The sequence below is a fragment of the Bos taurus genome, chromosome Y, assembly GCF_002263795.3.
Source record: "Bos taurus isolate L1 Dominette 01449 registration number 42190680 breed Hereford chromosome Y, ARS-UCD2.0, whole genome shotgun sequence".
NCBI lineage: Eukaryota > Metazoa > Chordata > Mammalia > Artiodactyla > Bovidae > Bos > Bos taurus.
Window position 1 is genome coordinate 5,751,237 of NC_082638.1, and position 25,470 is coordinate 5,776,706.

Here is a 25,470-nt window from a genome sequence, read left to right on the forward strand (position 1 = left end):
AGGTCCATGTGGGTTCTGCATGTTAAACACAGCAGTGCGTCCATGTCCATCCCAAACTCCCTGACTATCCCTTCTCCCATCCTTCCCCCTGGTGACCATAAGGTTATTACAGGATATTGAGCAGAGTTCCCTGTGCTAAACAGCAGGTCCATGTGGGTTCTCCATGTTAAACACAGCCGTGTGTCCATCCCAAACTCCCTGACTATCCCTTCCCCCTTCCTTCCTCCCTAGCAACCATAAGTTCCTCCTCTAAGTCTGTGAGTCTGTGTCTGTTCAGTAAGTTCATCTGTATCATTTTTAGATTCCATATGTAAGGACATTCTCCTTCTATGTCTGACTTACTTCCGTCAGTATGGCACTGTCTAGCAAACACACCTCTCTTCTTGGATAACGCAAACAGAAAAACCACAATACTCACGCGTGCATTATGGCTTTTTCAAGGGTGCCACCCCTAGCCTATTTTCCAAAGATCTAAACACATTTACTCCTAGGAAGCCAGTAGAGCCTCGGTGGTTTACTCACTTTCGAGAAAAACACACCATAAAGTCCCTGAATTGATGATGGCCTTCCTACATAGTCAATTTCGGCAGGATTCATACAACATAGCCATTACTTTTTAAAGAGTTTTTATTTTATGTGGACCATTTTGAAAGTAATCATTGAATTTGTTACACCATTGCTTCTGCTTTCTGTTTTGGCTTTTTTCACCACGAGTGGAATGTTAGCTCCTAGACCAGGGATCAAACCGCATGCCCTCCATTGGAAGATGAAGTCTTGACTACTGGACTGCCAGGGAAGTCCTGATAATAACTTTAACTGGAGTATAATGATTTTTATTATATATGTATTTACATATTTTATTATATATATTTATATATAAATTTTTATTACATTTATTTTATTATGTATTTCATTATTTTATTATATTTACAAACACATAAATATTCATTATATTTATGTTTATTATTATATTTTAATATGTATTCATTCTATTATATTTTATTATATATACTATATATTAAAATATATTTTATTATATGTGTATTTTATAATGTAATGTTTATCATTATATTTACTATATAGTCATTCTATTAAAATGTATTTATTATATCTATTACATTAAATATAATATACTTTATTATATTTATATTTTATGAGTTGTGTCTGACTTTTTGCAACCCCATGGCCTGTAGCCTACCAGGCTCCTCTGTCCATGAGATTCTCCAGGCAATAGTCCTGGAGTGGATTGCCATTTCCTTCTCCAGGGGATCTTCCCAACCCAGGGCTCAAACCCAGGTCTCCCGCAGTGTAGACAGATGCTTTACGGTCTGAGCCACCAGGGAAGCCAAGGGTGAAGGAAGAGTATTATATTTTAATATATATTTATAATATTAAAATATACTTTATTATATTAAATATAATATATTGTACTATGATATATTTGATTATATTAAAATACAATATATTTTATCATTTTTATTCTATTCTATTATTATTACACTCAATGGTTATATTGAGTCACGAGGCTGTCCGCAGGAAACCAATATTGTAAATCAACCGTACTTCAGTAAATACATGGATAAGTGTTCACATGGACGATTCACTGCACCACAACGTGAGTTCACAAATTTTCAGATGTTTGTGTGATGCAGGTTATTTTTTCTTGCAGCTCCGTGTTTCCTGGCCATCGTCACGTCTTTGATGGACACCCTCTCCCACGCGCATACACAAGCAGCTGTGAGGCTGCAGGCCCCTTCACCCCGGCTCTGCCCTGCTCCTCACCTTTGTACAGCGTCTTGGGCACCTGGCAGGTATGCCCGCAGCCATTGGAACAGCACTTCTTAACCCCAGAGCACTCGTCGTCCGCGTCGCAGCTTTCCACGCAGGCGGCGGCGAACCCGCTGGCCTTCTCTGGGGAGGGGCAGTCTCCCTGCTTCACCGACAGGATGTACTTGAGGAACTCACAGCTGGTCACACACTCGTAATTCTTCTTGGGGAACAGAGACTGTGAGAGAACAGAAATCCTTAAATTAAAGACTCATGGGGTCTGATGTCCACGACTTCGGAGAGTCAGGTCAAAATTCTGAAGCAACTTCAATGTCCTTCAACAGAGGGATAGATAAAGTGGATGTGGTACATATATGCAATGGAATATTACACTGCCATTGAAAAGAATGAAGTCGTGTCATCTGCACCAACGTGGATGGACCTAGAGATTGTCATACTGGGTGAAGTGAGTCAGGCAGAGATGCAGAATCATTGTATGACACCCCCTATGTGAAGAATCTAAAAAGAAATGATACAAATGAACTTATGTACAAAACAGAAGTAGATGCAGAGACTTAGCCATGAACTTACGGTTGCTGGGTTGGGGGAAGGATGGGGAGAAGGGATAGTTAGGGAGTTTGGGATGACATGAACACTGTTGTACTGAACATTATTGAACACAGAGAACCCACAAGGACCTGCTGGACAGCACAGGGATCTCTGCTCAATACTCTGTAATAACCTTATGGTTCCCAGGAGGAAGGATGGGGGAAGGGATAGTCAGGGAGTTTAGGATGGACATGGACACACTGCTGTATTTAAAATGAATAAGTAACAAAGACTTATTGTACAGCAAAGGGAACTCTGCTGTTATGTGTCAGCTTGGATGGGAAGAGCATTTGAAGTAGGATGGATACATGCATATGTTTGACTGAGTCCCTTTGCTGTCCAACTTGAAGCTATCACAACACTGTTAATCGACTATACCACAATAGAAAGAAAAAGATTAATAAAAAATAAAAAGAAACTATAGTTACTCCTTTTATAAAAGTGATGATCATCCCATAAAGTATCTTTTATGTAAACTCCTATTTTCATATACAGAATATATTTTAGAATTTAAAAAGCTATCTCAAGTCCTTTCTGGAAAGAGTGGAATGTAAACAAATTTCATCATCAATACTGTCAAAATGGAAAAAGAGGAGGGATGTGTGTATTTGTATCTGCATGTGGGTAGGGAAGGAAAGAAGAATCTTGCTCCATCAGATTTTTCCTTGAATTGTTTACAAAATAAATGTACTTGCTTTCTTTCCCTCTCAGTCATGTCTGACTTTTTGCAACCCCATGGACTGCAGCCCACCAGGCTCCTCTGTCCATGGAATTCTCCAGGTCAGAATACTGGAGTGGGTTGCCATTCCCTTCTCCACGGGATCTTCCCGACCCAGGGATCGAACCCAGGTCTGCTGCACTGCAGGCAGATTGTTTACTGTGTGAGCCACCAGGGAAGCCTCAAAGAAATGATATGTTGATTTTCTAAAGAAGTATGAGCCATGAACTGTAACTTTATATTAGACGCAACAGATACACATCAATGACACACACACATCCACAGATTATGGTTAATACATTCTGAGTCCCGACCCTGTAAATTTAAAGTACAAATTTAATGTACATGCCATCAGCCCTCTGACAAATACCAGGGGGAAATTTCACACTCTTTAATACAAAAAGTGGAACACTGGAGGTACTAGGTGGAAAAAGTTCAGTCCCAAGGTTTGAATTCAAATTGTAGACGTCAATACAATTGATTGTTAATAATTACATATAGAGTCGGACACGACTGTTAGCGACTGAACAGCGACAACAGTCATGTATAAAATTTGAAAATAATATGATCTGATTGGATTAAAATCGCGTCTCAGCTCAAGAACTATCCAGGTAAGACAGAAAAAAGGCTACATTTTCAATACTGAAGTAGCATAAATGTGTAGATAATTAAAAAAAACTTTGTAAAACATTTAAAGCATTATCAGTTCTTAAGGCTTTTCTCTCTTAGTTTCACAGCTCACTGTTCTCTTACTTTCGAGATCTGTTTTACTTCACTGGCTTTTGAAAAAGTTCTAAATTCCAGCCCAAATCTAAGGAATTGAGGAGGCGTGCTAAAGGATCAGGAACAATTGTGGAGTGCTGGTCAACTTTCCTCTTTCAGCAAAGTGTATACATTACATGGGTTGAAAGAAAGCCCTAAAGTTACCCAAATCGCTGGCCCCTGCAGCACAGGCTGAGCTTTGCAAGCAGAAATGATTTTATTCAAGCTGGCAAGTGTTTACTGCTGGCTAAGTTAGCAACCACAGGGACTTAAGTGTGTATTATGGTGTAATCAAATCAGCTGAGTGCAAACTTGTTTACATATGAAAACGAGGTGTAACTTGGAATCAGAAAACAAAGAAAGAGCTCTCTGTCCACGTGACTCTAATCACCCATGTGCCGACCACCATGCCCTTGAACCGAGACAGAAAAACAGAGATGTTGTCTCCTCCTGTTGCTAGTTTACTCGCCGAGCTAACAGGTCAAAGTCAAAAACAAACACATGGGCAGAGACAGACCTGGAACGTTGGTTCCCACTGAGAGCGAAAGCAGAATGACCATGAAGTGAAAGTGTTAGGCGCTCAATCCCTACCGACTCTTCGCGACTCCATGGACTGCAGCCCACCAGGCTCCTCTGTCCATGGGGATTCTCCAAGCTAGAATCCTGGAGTGGGTTGCTACGCCCTCCTCCAGGGGATCTTCCTGACCCAGGGATCGAACCTGCATCTCTTACATCTTCTGCATCGGCAGGCAGGTTCTTTACGATCTGAGCCACTATGGAAGCCCTAATACAAGGGGATGACAGGACTATTTGCTAATTAGTGAGTTAAGTCTCTACAGTTACTATGTGAACTATTGTTCCATCAATTGTTTCAGAGTGTAGTCACTGTGAGAAACCCTTAACAACATTCCTTTAAAAAAATATATATATATATATATATATATGAAAACAACGTTTTGAGTGTGTCATCTAAATTCAAGTTTATGGTCTTCTCAGTCTTTTTATTTCATTCTCTTTGATTCATCTGAGTGTATTAGTCGCTCAGGCATGTCTGACTCTTTAAAACCCCGTGGACTGTAGGCTCCTCTGTCCATGGGATTATCCAGGCAGGAATACAGGAGTGGGTTGTCATTCCCTTCTCCAAATGACCATGATTTGTACAATAATTTGGATCTTCCAGTGGATGTGAGGGCTGTTCCATACAATTAAATACATCTCCTTTTCGTGAGGGTTTCACAAACGTGATTTTGGGGGAGGGTGATTGTTTTGAGGTGCATGGAAAGAAGTTGGGAAAGTTCCTGTCTGCGCTGGAGTTTTCTAGACTGATCCCTGAGCTTGTCATGTTGCAGATGAGATGATGAGAATTACAAGAGACTGTGCATACAGACAAACGGACAATGCTGTGCAGAGTGGGTCACACCAGATAATCAACAGGACTGGACCCACGGATGTCTCTTTTGTTTCCCCACTGCTACAGATTTCCTGTGTAACATTTCCAGATTCTTCTGTTATTCTGACCAAAATGCTACAGAGGCCACAGCAAGAGTAGCTTCCCCAGTGATATGACCACCCACAAGTCTCCAACGTGCCCCGCCTAGGAGGCCTGGCCCTGAGACCTCTAAGGAGGGAACTGGGCCGCCTTGGAACTTCTAAGAAACCATCTGTAGTCTTTGAACTTACATGAAGACAGTCTCACACATCCGTGGATTTAGTAACCTTTCAGAGGCATTCTACTTAATGGTTCCACTGTTAACACGCACTGAAGGCAAATTTTGACGTTCTCTGTCAATCATCTTGGATAATCCTCTTGGATTCGGTTGAAAAATATTATTGGTCTGAACACAAAGGAGAGAACATTTGTCGTCTGTGCAAGAGGTCTCTTCCCACGTCTTTCATCATCACTTAGTAAGAACTGATGAGTTCAGTGGAATAAGGACAAAAATGCTTACGGGTGACAGAAAATGATGTCGGAGTAAGAAAACATGTCAGTGTTAGTCGCTCAGTCGTGCCCAACTCTTTGTGACCCAGTAGACTGTAGCCAGGCTCCTCTGTCCATGGAATCCTCCAGGCAAGAATACTGCAGTGGGTTGCCATTCCCTTCTCCAGGGGATCTTCCGCACAACGAGAGCAAACCCAGGTCTCCTGCATGGCAGCCAGATTCTTTACCAGCTGAGCCACCAGGGAAGTCCAATACATTCAAAGAAAGGCTCAGAAAAGCAGTGCACTCGGGGGAAACGCCATGGGATGCACTGGATTAAGGGGAAAATACTTCTACTTTAATCAATACTCTTTAGAATATTAATCGACTCTTATAAATCTCTCCTACAACCCCATCTCTTAGCTCAGAACTAAAGTTGTTTTCAGTACCCAACCTGCACAACAAGCTAAGATCAACTTTCTTATGGCCAATGGTGAAACGAAAATGAAACCCTAACAACGGCAGCTGATGGTTCTTGGGTGCTTTTTAAAAACACACCGTTATCTTCATTTTGTTGTACAATGCAAGATGGTGGTCGTGGTGGGGTAGCCGCTAAGTCGTGTCCGACTCTTTGCGACCCCATGGGCTGTAGCCCGCCAGGCTCCTCTGCCCTTGGAATTACTCCAGGCAAGAATACTGGAGTGGGTCGCCATTACCGTACGTTAAAATAATTAGTGTGCAAATCATGGGACAATGAACACAAACACATCAAATTCAGTAAAATAAGCCCATGGGCAAGAAATCACCTAAATAGGAGGTCTCAGTTTCTCCCTGACTCCCCTGTAGCTCAAATGGTAAAGACTGCTGTCGATGTAGGAGACCAGGGTTCGATCCCTGGTTCGGGAAGTTCCTCTGGAGAAGGAAACGGCAACACACTCCAGTATTCTTGCCTGGAGAATCCCATGGACGGAGGAGCCAGGCGGGCTATAGTCCATGCGGTCTCAAAGAGTTGGACACGACAGAGAGACTAACACACACCTGCACACACTTTCTCCCTAGAAAACTCTGCATTTGGTATTTGGCCAAGTTCACCAAAATTGCACATGAGCCAGGTCTTAAGTACACAGCCTTTGCAGAGAGCAAGGGGCCAAGGGGTTCTCTCCTTGCTCCAGCCAACACACACACACACACACACACACACACAGGCAGCTTCAGCGTGGGCCCCCTGAAATGAGTTCTCCACCGTCACCACCGCCATCTCCCCACGTCCTCACCAATGATGAGCTGACGGACCTTCCATGGTGGGTCAACCTCTGACAACTGCTGAGGGTCTCCCAGACCCTCACCCCCACTTCTATGCCTCCCCAGACCCCACAAGCAGGATTATTTTCACTTGGCGGATGAGACCCTCAGGTAGGCTGCAATTTACCCCAAATTGCACACAAGGAAGCGTGGGGGGCAGCCAAGTTTTATCTCAGGGGTGCTCCGTATCTCAGGGTAAAATTAAAAGGTGACTAAGGCAGGGGCTCTAAACGTGCTTCCCTGCTAGGATTATCTGGGGGTTTCCAACACTCCGGAAATACCAAAGACAAGCGCAGAGAGGGAAAATGCACATATACAGGCACACATAAATATGCGCATGTCTATATCCACACACACATACCCAGATGCATGTACCTCATACATGGGGCTTTCCAGGCGGCATTAATGATAAAGAATCCCCCTTCCAATGCAGGAGACCTGGGTTCCCTCCCTGGATGGGAAGACCTCCTAGAGAGGGAATGGCTACCCATTCCAGTATTCTTGCCTGGGAAATCCCATGGTCAGAGGAGCCTGGCGGGCTACAGTCCATGGGGCCGCAAAAGAGTTGGATACTATTGAACACAGGCACACACACATAAATCATACATATGTAAACCAAAACAGCAGTTATAGTCCAGGAATACTGACAAGAATGAGCAACACTGAGATACAGCTTCCAATATTGAACTTCAACAATAGAAATATAATTTTTCAGGCATGCAGACAGAACAGGCAAGTTGATTACGATGGGGAAAATAACCTTTCTCTTAGGTTAATTTCTCTCTATCAGATGTAATGTGTGAAGCCAGTAGAAAAATATATAATACTAAATATGTATATAATATATAACTATATATATATTAGGAATATATAATAGTATATAATACTAAAGAATATAAAATAATACTATATATACTATATAATATCAAATATATATAAATACTAAAGAATATAAAACAATAAACGAGCTCAACTGTTATTTAAATATACATGTGACAGAAATATTCTCAAAGACATAAAGACTCGGAGGATATAACACTCATGAGTCTTTCTTGCAAAACTATGCAGTGGTAAAATCCAGCTGTTCAACAATTAACAGAAATAAAGAGTAGACTGGCTAGCACAGCACCCCTCCAAAAAAAAGCATATAATACATATGTATACGTAGGGCTCCCCAGGTGGTGCTAGTGGCAAATACCCGCCTGCCAATGTAGGAGACCCGAAGAGATGTGGATTCGATTCCTGGGTTGGGAAGATCCCCTGGAGGAGGGCCTGGCAACCCACTCCAGTATTCTTACCTGGAGAATTCCATGGACAGAGGAGCCTGGTGGGCTACAGTCCATGAGGTCACAAAGAATTGGACACGACTGAAGTGACTTAGTATGCACATATATATTATGTGAGAAAACGAGTTCGTACAAATCAATTTGGACTTCAGGTATAACAGAAGGCAGAATCTGTCATGAATAATCTCAAAGAAAATGGTGTCTTTTAAAAGACACCCAGACAGGATCAAATTTAGAAAGCCAGAAATACAGAAATTTGCATAAAAGAATTACTAATCATTTTCTTATCCGCATATATGGGAAACTAAAATGGAAACATTGAAGGCATGAGGAGAAGGGGACGACAGAGGATGAGACGGTTGGATGGCATCACCGACTCGACGGACATGAGTTTGAGCAAACTCCGGGAGTTGGTGATGGACAGGGAGGCCTGGCGTGCTGCAGTCCATGGGGTCGCAAAGACACGACTAAGCGACTGAACTGAACTGAAAATGGAAAAAAGTATGAATGACAGGTTTTTTTTTTTAAAGAGAACATGATATAATAAAACTAAAAATAAAAGAGTATGTCTTTAAAACTTTGGTGGCTTAGAAGGAATGGGGCAAGAAACCTTGAACTTAATTTTAGGACCCCTGTACTCAGGGCTGTGATGGATGGACTGCAGTAGAAAGGTCCAGAGCAAAACAGGCAGAAGGGAAGGGCCCGTGGGCAGAAGTCCAGAGGAAACGAGGTGGAGAGTCTCCCACTGGAGCCACACAGGACGCACTCAGTCCGTCCAGCCATGAGTTCTAACAGCACGTGTGGAATGCCGTCATCCAGAGAAGTTCTGGGGGCAGACCTGAGACCCAAAATTCTTCTGGGAGGCTGGTCACTGAGGTTCCTCCTGCCCAGCATGGACCACAATCCAGACTCCCAGAAGGGAACAGGGGCCAACAGTTTAGGAAGGGCGAGCCCCTCTTATCAGTGAGGGGTGGGTGCAAAGCCCTCCCTCCAATTCTTAAGTTTCCAGAGGCCTGCCAAGGGTCAACCTTTTAAGCAGGAATTTCTAAAGACAGTTTTGCTATGGTTAACGTCTCTGTGCAGGTAATCACGGCTATTTCCAGACGGTAGTTGTTGTTGAGTCGCCCAGTCGTGTCTGACTCTTTGCGACCCCATTGACTGCAGGATGCCAGACTTCCCTGTTCGTCACCAACGCCCACAGTTTGCTCAAACTCATGTGCATGGTGTCAGTGATGCCATCCAACCATCTCATCCTCTGTCACCCCCTTCTTCTCCTGCCCTCAATCTTTCCCAGCATCAGGGTCTTTTCAAATGAGTTTGCTCTTCCCATCAGGTGGCCAAAGGATTGGAGCTTCAGCATCAGTCCTTCTAATGAGTATTCAGGGTTGATTTCCTTTAGGATGGACTGGTTGGATCTCCTTGCTGTCTAAGGGACTCTCAAGAGTCTTCTCCAAAACCACAGTTCAAAAGAATCAACTCTTAGGCGCTCAGTTGTCTTTATAGTCCAACTCTCACATCCATCCATGACTACCGGAAAAACCACGGCTTTGACTAGAATGGACCTTGCCAGCAAAGTGATGTTTCTGATTTTTAATACATTGTCTAGGTTTGAGAATTTGGAATGAAGGTTAAGTTTTACTCTCTAGTGCAGTTTGTTTTACTAGTGTTTCAGTGCTCATATACAATTTCTATAAAAGATAAATACATTAACCTGTTGAGACGAAAAAACCCAAACTGCCAGCTGCATCTTTCAAAGAAGGCATCTAATGACTAAGTATTCGTGAAATCGGAAAACGCATTGTCAATTCAAACATTTCTAACCTGGGCTTGGAAATGCAATTATGAGTTGCTTGGAAACTCAGTTATACATCCTAACGGATTAAATGTGATAACCATTAACTAGCTTCCCAGGCAAACTGTAGACCGTGGCCGTGAATGCTATCAAGTTAGGAGAAAATCAGAAACACGTATTTTAAGAATGCCACTTTCCTACTACCACTCTGATAAAAGTGTATGACCCTTACACTTTACTGGAGCCGTTCTGATAATGGCCCCCAGGTTGCACAGGGCTGTGTTCCCTGAGAGCTCACACACATGAGGTGATCCCAGAAATGACCGAAAGTGCACGCCTGGAGGCGGGTTCGAGTCCACAGGGCCCGGCCAGATGTTGACAGGTGCTTCTGAGTTGAGGAGAAAGAGATCAGAGTTTGAGGAAGCTGGGACTTCCCTGGTGGCGCAGTGGATAAAAATCACCGCCTGCCAAAGGTGGGGACACAGGTTCAATTTCCGGTCTGGGAAGATTCCCTCATGCTGCAGAGCAACTAAGCCCAAGCACCACAACTAATTGAGCCCATGCTCCAGAGCTCCTGAGCTGCAACTCTCAAGCCTGAGTGTTGCAGTTACTGAAGAAATATGTGCTTAGCGCCCGTGCTTGGCAACAAGAGAAGCCACTGCTATGAGAAACGTTGTCCACCAAAACTAGAGAGTAGCTCCTGCTGGCTGCAAGGAGAGCAGTTCAGTTCAGTTCAGTCACTCTTTCCCAGCATCAGGGTCTTTTCAAATGAGTCAGTTCTTCACGTCAGATAGCCAAAGCATTGGAGCTGAAGTTTCAGCTTCAGCATCAGTCCTTCCAATGAACACTCAGGACTGATTTGCTTTAGGATGGACTGGTTGGTTCTCCTGGCAGTCCAAGGGACTCTCAAGAGTCTTCTCCACCATCGAAGTTCAAAAGCATCAATTCTTCGGTGCTCAGCTTTCTTTAAGAGTCCAACTCTCACATTCATACATGACCACTGGAAAAACCATAGCCTTGACTAGACGGACCTTTGTTGCAAGTAGAGCAAAGCCTGTGCAAATCAACGAAGGCTCAGCCTAGCCAAAATGAAAGTTTGAGGGAGCTGAAATGCGTAGGTCCTGTGAGCAAAAAAATCAGGAAGGATGGAACTGGACAAAGAAACCCAGAGAGGTGCGAGGGAACCCCCGGGGTTGGGCTGAATACTGCTTTTTGAATGTGTACGTGGTGAAAGCTCTCAAGAACGGCAGAAAGCACCAGAAGAGAAAGCACCAGGCAAAGCACGCCTGGACTTCCAAGGAGCCTAGCACCTCCCATTCCAGCCATCAGAGCAGAGAGGATACAGAATACATAGGGCACTGGACAGAGTCCTAAGAGATACTGCTCAGTGGCTCATTCATGTCTGGCTCTCCGCAACCTCATGGCCTGTAGCCTGCCGGGCTCCCCTGTCCATGGGATTGTCCAGGCATGCATACTGGACTTCAGTGCCATTTCCTTCTCTAATCATCTTAGTAACGGGGACACATGAGCCCCGGACTAAAGGCTGCTCTGACTCTGCGCTAAGAAAGTTTAAAAGCAAGTCTCTGCAGAAGAAACTGATGTCAAGTAACTATCTCCATGCCAGAAGAGTCTAATGCTTTTTACAGAAATACAGCAGAATTGAGAACACGAAAAAGTGACATCTAGTCAAAAATCAGCTGGCGTGCAAAGAAGCAGGAAATTATGGCATGCAACCAAAAGGGAAATAGAGAGTCTAAAGGTGATGTCCTTGGCAGAAAAAGACATGTGACAGGATATTATAAATATGCTCTGCATACCTTAGGAATATACAAGAAAACATGGACATAGAGAAAAGAGAAACAAGATGCAAGAAAGACCTGCGTGAGACTTGCAGAAGCAAAGATGAAAACACAAAAACTATACCAGATAGGATTTTAAAAGTGTCAGACATTGTAGAAGAAAAGATTCCTTGATGGGAACTTGGAGTCACAATGATGAAAATTATCAACATGAAGCAGAGAGTGGGGGTGGGTGTGGAAATGAGCACCACCACCAACAAAAACAAGATCAGAGAGTCTCTGATGAGAAGACCATGTAAGTCTATGATATATATAATCAGGTCGCCAGAAGACAGGACATGGAGGATGTTAAAAAAAAAAAAAAAACTTGATGAAAATTATAAGCCTACAATTAGAAGAATCTTACTCACCCCAAAAAGAAGACATATACAGGCTACCCCATCAAGGTATACCATAACCATATTACGATCAGACACAGAAAAAAAAAAAAGAACTGAAAAGAGGGCTTCCTTGGTGGTCCAGTGGTTAAGAATCTGTCTTGCAACGCAGGGGATGCAGGTTCGATCCCTGGTCGGGGACCTAAGATCCCACGTGCCTTGAGACAACTAAGCCTGTGTAGAGCTAGACAGGTCACATGCCTCAACTACCTAGCCAGTGCTCCGAAATGAAGACCCAGCACAGGCAGGAAAAAAAAAAGAAGGAAAACTGAAAGAACAAACATATCACCTCAAGTTTAAAAAAAAAAGCAGGCAGAGAAATAAAAAGATACTTTACATACAGCTTAAAAAAAAGGAAGTCAGAAAATTTTAAGAAAATATTCAAGACAAGAGTAAATGAAGAGCTATTTTTAAATCACTAAATAAAAAAAAAAATTATTACTATTTCACTTGAATTCTATACCCCATTCAAATACCTTTCATTTGGGGGCAGAAATAAGACAACAATTGTAACTCTGCATTTTAAATGATGCAAAGAGTGAGTGTTCCCCCTGCCATCTTAAAACACCTTTATGAGTCATTGCATACTTTCTTTCCAAGGAACAACAGAGAGGATGAAAAGACTTCATCGAGTCGGCAGGCGACACAAACTGAGCGCTTACACGGAACCCCAGGATCTGTGAGCAGCATCCACACGCATGCTTGCTAGTCCTTGACCAGCATCACTGGGACACACAGACCCTGATGCCCACGGCTCACACCTGCTGGGTCAGAATCTGCACTTTAGAAAAAAAAAGAAAACTCCAGATGACGTGTGTGCAGCAGGACCAAGTCTGGTCCCTGGAAGCTGTACAGAGAAGCCGTCTCTCTCCCATCTCTGCACCTGAAACGTGATTCAAAAACCTCACCTCTGACTCCGGAAATCTGGGCTTTTCCCCAGCGCATCTCCCACTGCACACTCCTGTTCATCTCCCCTTGAGTGTATTCAAGCCTTTCCAAGGTGAGAACACACAAGAATCGCTTCCCCAGAATGAAAGCCCCTGACCACAGCCCCTTGTTTCTCGTCTTTCCCATCCAGACAGTCTTGGGAAGGAAGTTAAAACTTAGGAACAGACTTGTGTGCGTTTGCTCTGCATTTCCTCCTGTGTGTTTGCATACTGACGACTGAGCTTTGCTGGGGGGTCAGATGGTAAAGAATCTGTTTGCAATCTGGAAGACAGGGGATTCAATCGATGGCTTGGGAAGATCCGCTGGAGAAGGGCATGGCAACCCACTGCAATATTCTTGCCTGGAGAATCCCATGGGCAGAGGAGCCTGGCCAGGCTACAGTCCATGGGGTCGCAAAAGAGTCGGATGCGACTGAACAGTGGACGCTTTAACTTTTCTACTGTTGAGTGGGACTTTATCATGGAATCTTCAAAGCAATGACCTGGTACTTTGTCTTCATCATAAAAACACCTACTATTTACCCCACCTCTGTTATGTTCTGTCACTGTTTAAATGCTTTAATGTGTATGTTTTATCATTTACTTAAATTAGCTTTAGCAATTTCTAAGACATTACACTCCTTGTGTGGCTACCTGCCTAGTCCCTCTTCTCAGACCGGATAAGTCTTTAAATCATTCCAAATAGCCTCCAGTCTTGGTCTGTTACAAATTTTCAAACCTCATCAGTTCTCCTCAACAGAGTCTCACATAATTTTATACTCTCCAGCACCACATAAAAATTCACTGAAAATTGAGCCTCACTGCTCGGGGGAAAAAAAGGCTACATTCCATGGAGAACGTGTTCCACCCTAAGAATAATCCACCCAATGACAGCAAAACATCATTCCATATTCTTGATATCCTCATTTTCCAGGAATGTGAAACTGGTTCTAACGAGGACAGCTTCTTTTATAAAACGATGGTAAAGGAAATCTCATAGCGATTATAAAATTCTTCACCATTCTGCGAACCGTTTCAGTTCCATGACTTCCACACCAAGTTGAAAACTTGGAGCAAATTTGCACCTCACCCAAAGATCATGACCCAGAATCTATTGCCAACACGTTTCTTTATTATAAAAATATAAAAGCTAAACGTCCAGCATTTGTAAAAATAAAACCTTATTCGTTGTAGTAATAGGAGATAACACTTTCGGAAAATGTGCAGGTCCTCCTAGCCACCACTGCTCTCAGCAAACCACTCCCTTACACCAACAGAAGAACAGTTCCACGCATCCCCCTTCACACCCGCGCATGCCCGGAAGCTGGGCCCACGTGCCTTCAGTCCAGTTCAGCTCAGTCACTCAGTTGTGTCCGACTCTCTGCAACCCCATGGACTGCAGCACGCCAGGCCTCCCTGTCCATCACCAACTCCTGCAGTTTACCCGAACCCACATCCATGAAATGTTCTCACAGCTTCCCTTCTCTCTGCAAGCCGCCCACCCACCCCTCTGGAGCATATCCAGCAGGCTTTCTCTGCAGCCATCTTGTAACTCTGCCCTTATGAAGGCTGCCCACGTCCTGTGCATCACGGCACCCAGTGATCAATTTTCAGACCTCCCCGTCTTGCAGACACAGTCCATTACTGCATCCTTCTGGGGATTTCCCTGGTCGCTCAGACGCGAAAACAATCTGCAGGGCAGGAGACCCCAGTTTTATCCCTGGGTTGCAAAGATCCCCTGAAGAAGGGAAAGGCTACCCACTCCAGTATTCTTGCCTAAAGAATTCCATGCACAGACCATGGAGTTGCAAAGAGTTGGACATGCTGCTGCTGCTGCTGCTGCTGCTGCTTAGTCACATCAGTCGTGTCCGACTGTGCGACCGCATAGACGGCAGCCCATCAGGCTGCTCTGTCCCTGGGATCCTGGACATGACTGAATTACTAATACTTTTCTTGAAAAACTGTTGCTGTGTGTCCTTTAGACCTCTACCCTGGACTTTCTTCTCTGGGAGCACAGAGTCTCAGCCACTGGACCACCAGGGAAGCTCAACTTTCTCCCATCTTAACAGCTTACCTGAGTCCACTGTGTTATTAGAGAAGACTCTTGAGAGGCTCTTGGACTGCAAGGAGATCCAACCAAAGGAAATCAGTGCTGAATATTCATTGGAAGGACTGATGCTGAAGCTCCAATACTTTGGCCACCTGATGTGAAGAACCAACTCATGGGAAAAGACCCTGATGCTGGGAAAGACTGAAGGCAGGAGAAGGGGACGACAGAGGATGAGATGGTTGGATGGCATCATCAATGTGATGGACACGAGTTTGAGTAAGCTCTGGGAGTCGATGATGGACAGGGAAGCCTGGCGTGCTGCAGTCCATGGGGTTGCAAAGAGTCAGACACGACTGAGCAACTGAACTGAACTTACTCCACTTGCTGGGTCTTCTTAGGCTCCCATCCTTATACTACTGTGAGTCAGGGCATAACCCGGGAAGCTCCTGTCTTTCTAGCACTTCATCCAGCTTCATGACTTTAAATACCGTCTATCAACCATGATGTGTGCATTTCCAGCCTGATCTCTCCCCTCAACTGCAGACTCATGGATTGGTGGTGTGCCCATAACGCGTCTCAAGTAGAAGTATGATTCGCGTCTCAGACACAGTATGTACAAACTTTTAGTATATCAGTTCAGTTCAGTTCAGTCGCTCAGTCGTGTCTGACTCTTTGTGACCTCATGAACCGCAGCACGCCAGGCCTCCCTGTCCATCACCAACTCCTGGAGTTCACCCAAACCTATGTCCATTGAGTCAGTGATGCCATCCAATCATCTCATCCTCTGTCATCCCCTTCTCCTCCTGCCCTCAATCTTTCCCATCATCAGGGTCTTTTCAAATGAGTCAGCTCTTTGCATCAGGTGGCCAAAGGATTGGAGTTTCAGCTTCAACATCAGTCCTTCCAATGAACATTCAGGACTGATTTCCTTTAGGATGGACTGGCTGGATCTCCCTGCAGTCCAAGGGCCTCTCGAGAGTCTTCTCCACCGCCACAGTTCAAAGGCATCAGCACCAAAGTCCATCTGCACATGTCCCTTCACAGGAATGTTCTAAGCAGGTTAGCTACTGTTCTGATACACTGAAGCCAAAGACTGCTAACGTGCAGCAAATTCTATGGGCCGATCCTCATGAACACACCTGGGCCAGATTATATAATTTTATCTGTTTAGCTCTCATCCGCTTCTGTCAGTACCTTTAACTCTTACAGAAATGCACCCAGACAGGTGAGGGCTCTGCCTGAATTCCTCAAGTGATGCATTTACTTAACACCCCAGATCGGAAGACAACGAAACTGGGTTGTGGAGGAGAAGAAGGAAGACAAGGTTTGATGGCAAGAAGTGGGGTGTGATGAACACCACAGTTTTGGAGTGTGATGAACACCACACTTTTGGGGGTCTCTTTTCAGTCATGCTGGAATATCCCAAGGCCAAGGAGACCCTGAAGTTAGTGACGAACCTTGCTCTTCCTTTAATTCCTTGAAGGACCTTGAACAAAGTCTGATTTTGCACAATCAAAGCTTCCTTCTCATTTGAGAGCAAGTCTCTGAACACACGAATGGTTGGGACAATGACTTTACCTAAGAGACAGGCTCATTCTGTACTTTCTGCTGAGGGATGTAAAACTCTTGTCTTCCACTCTGGGCATTGTGACATGGAGCAGGTTAGACAGAGGTGCCTGGGGACAGAGGGCGGTGGGAAAGAAACATAACTAGAAGTCACACGCCCTCGATTTTATGTCTCATTTCTCTGCCTCTCAACAATGTCATCTCATTTTCTCCTTGCATGTCAGCTTTATTGTCCACAAAGTTTACCTAGCAAAATTCAGACCTAACTTCTCCCGAGAATTGCCATGAAAATCAAATGGAGTAAGATGGAAAAAAATATTTGAAAAATCAGAAAGCACAAAGAAATAAATCAATGTTGCTGTCTGTGACAGAGTGCCAGCTCCTTCATGTTCTTATTTTTACCCTGACAAGGACCGGATCACCAGGCAGACCGAATGTCAAGTTCAATACCAACCAGGGACGCTTCCCTCACTGACTCACACCTGATGTAGGTGAGCTCTCAACTTTCCAAGACCCCTAGTGCACAGTTCAGATGGCCCGTGTTGACTGCCAGCTGACATCCTGCTAGAGGGGGCATGTTAGGAAGTCAAAAACATCACAGGTAAAGGTGGGAGGTGTGTAAGAAGGCCCTGTGTAAACTACAATGTATCCTTAGCCATCGAAAGTAAGGCAACAACAGCTGTAACACAGATGATTATCTTACATACTGCTAGCAAGGAAAAAAGGCGCTTTCTCTTATAATTTCAGATTCCATCAATCGTAACAAAGAACATTTAAACATAGGAAGACATGCCTTTTACAACTAGTAAGACAAACTTTCATAGTTTATCATGGTTTTTAGGATTTTATAAAAGTTAGAGGAAGGGAATAATACCTAGTAAAGCAACAATGCACAATCCAGCCATGTACCTATTGTGGGAAAAAAAACACATTTCATAACACATGAGAAATCATCTGTTATGACCCACAGAAAGAGTCCTGAAAGACTCCTGTCCTAATACATTTAACTTTTTTTTTGTTTTAAAAAATAAGATTGTTAGCTTTGCCTGTAGCCTGAAACAGTAGCGAAAGCAGAATGGTATCCATACCAAATGAGAAGTTGAAAGGGTCAGTACATGAGAAGGTGATGAATCGGTTCCAGGTATGTTATTATATATATATATATGTGCCCCTGGGGGCTTCCCTGGTGGTCCAGCGGTTAAGAGTTAACCTGCCAATGCAGGGGACGTGGGTTCCACTCCCTGGGCTGGGAAGATCCTACATGCCACAGCAACTCAGCTCGTGCACCACGGCTACTGAGCCTGTGGTCCGGGGCTGCAAGCTGCAACTACTGAGGCCCACACGTCTAGACCCATGCTCTGCAACAGGAGAAGCCACCGCCGTGAGCCTACACCACATCTCAACAAACAGTATATTCTCTTCACTGCCGCTAGTGAAGCCCAGTGCCCAGCAATGAAGACCTAGCACAGCCAAAAAACAAACAAACGAGATGCCCCTGAAAATCCTTTCCATGCAGGATAATTCTAAGACCAAACTTCCCAAGAACAATGGTTTATGTTTAGACATGGGTGCTGGTAATACAGATGAAGACACGATGGCAGTCTGACTGGGTAGGGGGGTTATGTGGGGATCATGATGCCTTGTGGTTCTTCTTCCCTGCTGGCTCAGAAGACAGTAAAAGCATCTGCCTACAATGCAGGAGACCCAGGTTTGATCCCTGAGTCGGGAAGATCCCCTAGAGAAGTGAATGGCAACCCCACTCCAGTACTCTTGCCTGGAAAATCCCACGGACGGAGGAGCCTGGCGGGCTACAGTCCATGGGGTTGCAAAGAGTCAGACATGACTGAGCGACTTCACTCAGAAAGTGGGACATACTTTCTGGGAACGGCCAGATTTTTGCCAAAGTTTCAGCTTTATGGACCACAGGACATGTCACAACTACCCAACTCTGCTCTTGTAACACAACAGCAGTTTTATACATTAAAAAAAAAACTGTTCTGTCTATGTTCCAATAAAACCTGAATTACAAAATCAAGGGACAGAGTGGGTTTTGCTCTTCAGGGGTGTGGTTTGCAAGCTCACGCCTTTGAAGATAAAGCCTGGACCATTTTACAAGTGAATACACTGGACCAAATCTCTAATTGTCTAGTTTCTGCCATAGAAGACTAAAATCTGGAGTCATCCTGGGTTCGGACTCTTAGAAAGGGAAAGCTTAGGTTCTTGACAATATGGAACCTGGATACCTTCTTAACACAAAATGTAATAACCAGGAGGATGGACAGGTCTTCTCAATGAATGTCTAGCCTTGAAAACACTGAAACAGGAATGAGTCCTTCCAAGATTCAGTCTCTTTAAGCAAAAGTCAGACATTTATTAGCACAATAAAACAGGAGAAAAAAAAAAAAAAACCCACATGAATAAGAACTATCAGAGCAACTAAAGTTGAATATTAAGGCTTGGGCTTTTGGACCATTGGGCTGGGAGCTCTCTACAAAGTTCCTCATGTTAAGTAGCCCTCTTTTCCCCACCTTTCAAGTTTCAACAAACCTTTCTGCCACAGCATATCACAATTTGGACACGCATCCCATTTAAAAAAAAAAAATTTTTTTGCCTGTGCTGGGTCTTTGCCACCTCACAGGCTTGCTTAGTTGCTCCTAGAGGGGCCCAACGTTAGTTGTAGTGGGCAGGCTTCCAGTTTCATTTTAATAAACCAGACGTGGTTCAGAAGCCCCCACGGTTATTTCAGACAGAACAAGATTCATAGAAGCCCACTATCACGTCTGAAATTGCATGGAGAAAGGTTTCAAATGACCTTCAGTTGTATTTCCCGTTTCAGGGATCTGACATAAACCCACTAACCCAGACTCAGGGATGTTAATGGATAATGCGTTTCTCAAGTGAATAGCACATTCTGTTCCTCTAGACTTGACAGCAGCACATTTTCGTTCCTAGAGATGTGTGGTCTGTGTGCAGAATAGAATACAAAATAAAACAGAATGTAGGGCATGCAGAGGTGGTCTCGTGCCCCTGGTCTTTGCATGCATGCATTGGTTTGCTTTACGTTCCACTTCTGATCAGGGTGCTCTGTTCTGCATCTCAAGAGACCTGAATCCCCTCTTTTTACCTGCTTCTGTATTAGACACAAGCTTCCCTGGGTCGGGAAGATCCCCTGGAGAAGGACCTGGCAACCCACTCAGGTATTCGTGGACTGTAGCCCGCCAGGCTCCTGTGCCCATGGAACCACAAGAGGTGGACTTGACTTAGTGACCAAACCGCCAACTCTCAATTAGACAGGGTGCAGAGTGAGCCTCACTGAGTCACAACCTGTCTGATGTCATCACCTCCCATGTGTGTGTGTGTGTGTGTCTGTCTGTGTGTGTGTGTGTACGCTTCTAATCAACACAACACAGCTGAGGTTAAGCACTGTCACTGCTGAGATTATGTTGTGTTACATAAAATTCTGTCTCAGCAAGCTGGAGATCAGGACGCTACTGCCAGTCTTAAGAAAAAAGCTATTTTGTGACCTGCCGCTGAAGGGGGCCACAGGCACCTCCCAGGAGCTCAGAGTGGACCCCAGCCCCATCAATGCGACAGGCCCACGGTCTCACCACTGCAAGGAAATGGATGCTGCCAACGACTGCAATGAGCTGACAGCAAACTTCTCCCACAGTCGAGCCCCCAGATGAGAAGGGACCCCAGCCAATACCTTGACTTCAACCACGACAGATGCTGGGCAGACAGTGCAGTTAAGCTCTACCCAAGCTCCTGACCCAAAGAAATGGTGGGATGAGATACCAGTGCCCATGAACAGAACGTTAGAGTTCTAATTTAAAAAAAAAGTACGCAACAGGCAACAAAAAGTTTATAGCACAGAGAACTGTAGTCAGTATCTTGTAATAACGTATGATGGAAAATAATATGAAAAATAAGGTATGTGTTTAAGTATAACTAAATCATTTGGGAACATGAAAGACTGTAAGTCAAGTATACTTCAATGAAATATATATATTAAAGAAAAAAAAAAACAGCAAGCGAACAAAACAAGATTTGGGTGTGGATTCAGCCACATAAGTTTGAGGGTGATCTGTTATGAGACAAGGGGCATGTAAGATAAACATATATTGTACTGAGGCCTTCTCAGATGGTAAAGAATCCACCTGCCAATGCAGGAGACCTGGGTTCGATCCCTGGGTTGGGAAGATCCCCTGGAGAAGGGAAAGGCTACCCACTCCAGGATTCTGGCCTGGAGAATCCCATGGACTGTATAGTCCATGAGGTCGCAAAGAGTCGGACACGACTGAGCGACTTTCACTTTCACTTTCTGGGCATCTGCAGTGGGTGAGCCCAAGGGCTTGAAAATTTCCAGCCTCCACTCCTGCAAGCTTCATGCACAACTCCGATGACCTTCATGTCAATCAGAAGGTCAGATGGTATTGGGAACGTGGATGTATCTCATGGACCTTAAAACTATAGGGGCTGTTACGATGCCATGTCCACAGGCATGTCTTCAGGACAGAGTCCATGTGCCCTCTGAGGTGAAACTCAGGCAACAGGACCACACTCACATGGTCGGGGGAGGGCTTGGGGGGAGGACCAGACCCACCCCTGTGATCATCTGGAACAGTTCGGAAGTTCTGATCGGCCCTGGTTCCATCTGGAGCAGACCTGCAGCAGGGTCTCCCACTGACACCACCCAGGCACGTCTCTGCTTCCCTCCCCACCCCTCCGCAGTGGTACTCTGGTTCCCATGTGGGCCCAACTCACATCCTCGAGGCCCCTGTGGACTTCTGAGCCTCCTTACACTGAGTGGCCACCGTGTAGTCAGCCTGTCTGCTTCACAGCAGGGCCCCTGGTCTGCCCTGGAGAATTGCTCTTGTTCAGTTGCTAAGTCATGTCTGACTCTTTGGAACCCCATGGACTGCAGCACGCCAGGCTTCCCTGTCCTTCACCATCTCCTGGAGTTTACTCAAACTCATGTCCATTGAGCTGGTGATGCCATCCAGCCATCTGTTGTCCCCTTCTCCTCCCGCTTTCAATCTTCCCCAGCATCTGGGTCTTTTCAAATGAGTCAGCTGTTTGCATCAGGTGGCCAAAGTACTAGAGCTTCAGCAGCACTCCTTCCAATGAATCTTCAGGGCTGATTTCCTTTGGCATGGACTGGTTGGCTCTCCTTGCAGTCCAAGGGACTCTCAAGAGTCTTCTCCCTGTCGTGGAGGATACAGTGCTGCAAAGCAGCACCCTCTTTCTTTGGCACAAGCAGTGACTTCAGACAGCAGTTGCCCAGGACAGGAGAGCTCTGTTATCTAACTGAGAGCACGGGGAAAGGAAGGTGCCTTCTGCACAGGAAGATGTGGGCCAGTCTCAGCCCCGGGCTGCGGCCGGCCCAGAGGAAGATCGAATGGTCTGAGAACCCCGCCACTCATAAAATGCGAGTGAAGTGAAGTGAAGTGAAAGTCGCTCAGTTGTGTCCAACTCTTTGTGACCCCATGGACTGTCCGTGGAATTCTCTAGGCCAGAATACCGGAAAGAGTAGCCTTTCCCTTGTCCAGGGGATCTTGCCCACCCAGGGATCGAATCCAGGTCTCCCGCTACAGGTGGATTCTTTATCAGCTGAGCCACCAGGGAAGCCCATAAAATGCAAGGCTCCTTCCAAAAGGCACAAGCATTCCAACCTCATGCTAAGAGCCACCCAGAGAAGAGTTATCCTGTGAGGTGGAGAGGCTGCCAGAGGCTTGTCATTTTTTTTAATTTATAGTAAAAAACAAAAATAATTTCCCTGCTTAATTAATAATGGAAGCAGTGAGTGGTGAGGCTTTAAGTGCATGCAAAGTCACTTCAGTCGTGTCCAACCATCTGTGACCCCATGGACTGTAGCCCGCCAGGCTCCTCTGTCCATGGGATTCTCCAGCTTAAGAACACTGGAGTGGGTTGCCATTCCCTTCTCCAGGGGATCTTCCCGACCCAGGGATCAAACCCGAGTATCTTAAGTCTCTTGCGTTGGCAGGCGAGGTTCTTGACCAGTAGTGCCAGCTGGGTTTTTAGAAGTCTCAACAATTTTGTTGACTGTGAATGTTTACACACACACACACCCCCCAGAAGTAAACTGAGCCTCCCAGCCCCAGAAGGACACGATGCCCTCCCGAATGCCCGGGGCTCCTTGGTCCACGGCTTGGCCCGTGGCCGCACACACACCCCTTACCTCGCAGAAGCTCTGGCACTGCTGCTTTCGCAGGTCCCAGGACACCTTGCAGGGCTCCAGGCACTGGGAGAGAGAACAGTGAAGACCGATCAGTGGACACAGGTAACAAACAAGGCCCCAAAGGAAAGGTCCCCACTGTGCACGCCCCAGCGTTTCCGAGTGACTCTGGGAGATCCAGCTAAACCTCCCCCCATCCCATCCTGGGAAGCTGATGGGATCCCTTGGAAAAGACCCTGATGCTGGGAAAGATTGAAGGCAGGAGGAGAAGGGGATGACAGAGGATGAGGTGGTTGGATGGCATCAATGGGCATAAGTTTGGGTAAACTCCGGGAGTTGGTGATGGACACGGAGGCCCGGCGTGCTGCAGTCCGTGGGGTCGCAAAGAGTCGGACACGACTAAGCGACTGAACTGAACTGAACTCTTAAATATGATTTATACACATGATTTAATAAATCAAAGATAATAGCCAGGATCCATTGTTCAGCAACAATTTTAATAAGAAATAATAATATTATGGAATAAACAAGGTATATATACACATAAATGCACTTTGTTATATATATGTAGTACTACTAATATAACTCATAAAATATACATTATCTATATATCAAAATGAGAAAGAGATAACAGTCAGGCCTCATGATTGAAATCAAAATCATACTTCCACATGAATGGATATATGATTCTCAAAATATATTTTAATACAACAGTTAATTATTAACTTATCCATTATTAAATATTCGTTATGTCCGGTTAAGCGCCAGTTATCTAAATGTTGGTATGCTCATGGCTCCCGTAACCTCATGATTATTTCAGAGCTTTCATATATTCAAAACTGCATAAATGAAAGCAAACCACTGACTGTATCAACTGTCAGTCCGTCATAGGACTGCTCCCAACGTGTGATCAGTGACCAGCAACAGGAGCATCACCTTGCAGGGTATCAGAAATGCAAGCCCACGACCGGCCCCTACACCAACAGAGTCAGATCTCTGGGATCAAAACCCAAGATCCTCTTTCAGCAATTTCGCCTGGAAATCTCGGTGCTGACACTGATCTTTAAAAAGAACTACATTAGTGTGGTAAACGTTTTCCAATACACACATGTATCCAATCTCACACTGTATACCCTAAACTTAAACAATGTTATATATGTCGATTATATCTCAATAAAGCTGGGGGGAAAAAAAAAACTGCTACAGGATTTGATGACAACAGTCTTTTTCTTCTTCCGTGTAGACTTCAAGGGGCAAGCTATTTCTTCCGAGAATATTCTACATTTTATATTCTTTAATACTGAATATAAAAGATTCATTCTTGGTTACCTAATGAAAAAAAATGCTAAGCTCATCAATGCTTTTCCAAGACCTGTACAAGCTTGTCCCAAGTTTATTAGTGTCCACCTCTCCCAAGTATGTTCTAAAACAAATGTATTGATTTTCGTCAATATAGCAATTCTAAAATAATACTGTTTTCTAACACTAATGAAATAATTTAAAAATTTAAATGAAACAGTGTAAACAGTTGTCCACCTTACATACTTTATAAACTCCCTAAAGAGTTAATTTGTTTGCTAAACATTAAGTCCAGTGTCTTACCCTTTAAGCTGTCTTCATTCTTTTCAGGACTGTGGCTCCTAGCCAAAAAAGTTGGTGCTTAGCCATTTAATAAATATGTTTAGCCCAACTCCTTCTCAAGACTACTCAAAATGAATCGATGGCACTCTTTAAAAATAACCTGCAATTTTTTTTTTTCATCTGAAAAAGCATCGTATGACCGAGAAGGACCACTCCACAAGACCTGGGGATTTCTCCCAGACAGAGGCTGAGCTTCTGACAAGTTAAGTCTCCATCATTTCATTCGGGAAACATCCAACAAGCATTCATTCCATATAAAAACTGTTCAATGCAACGTGGCTAAAAAATACATCGCAAAATAATTGTGTGAATCTTTCTGTCATTGCTGAACATGTAAATTAGGAAAACAAGGTATTATATGTACACATGTGCATTTTGACAACTATAGACAGCAGTGTATTAAAAAGTCAGTCCTCTGTGATGTCCATAGTACCAAATAACCATAATCCTGACAACTTGTGGAAAAAATACCTTATAGAACACAGACGTCATTTACAAAAAGAGGCATATGTCTGAAACACTAATGCCAGAGATACATGTGTAATATGTGTTAGTCGCTCAGTCGTGTCCGACTCTGTGCGACCCCGTAGACTGTAGCCCACCAGGCTCCTTTGTCCACGGGATTCTCCAGGCAAGAATACTGGAGTGGGTTGCCGTCTCCTTCTCCAAAAAGGTTGATGAAAGTGTGTAAAACCAAGAAA

The 25,470-nt window shown here is 44.5% G+C and overlaps 1 protein-coding gene across 1 annotated transcript in view; it reads right to left on the reverse strand.

Annotated features, from left to right (window-relative positions):
- The window catches only part of ANOS1 (anosmin 1), a 210,844-nt gene that overhangs the window by 66,436 nt on the left and 118,938 nt on the right, over positions 1-25,470 (reverse strand). The window contains exons 3-4 of the mRNA XM_005228535.3: positions 23,132-23,194; positions 1,783-2,005 (exon numbers count right to left, since the gene is read on the reverse strand). Of these exons, the coding sequence (XP_005228592.2) occupies positions 1,783-2,005; positions 23,132-23,194 (286 nt within the window). The remainder of the gene's footprint in view (positions 1-1,782; positions 2,006-23,131; positions 23,195-25,470) is intronic.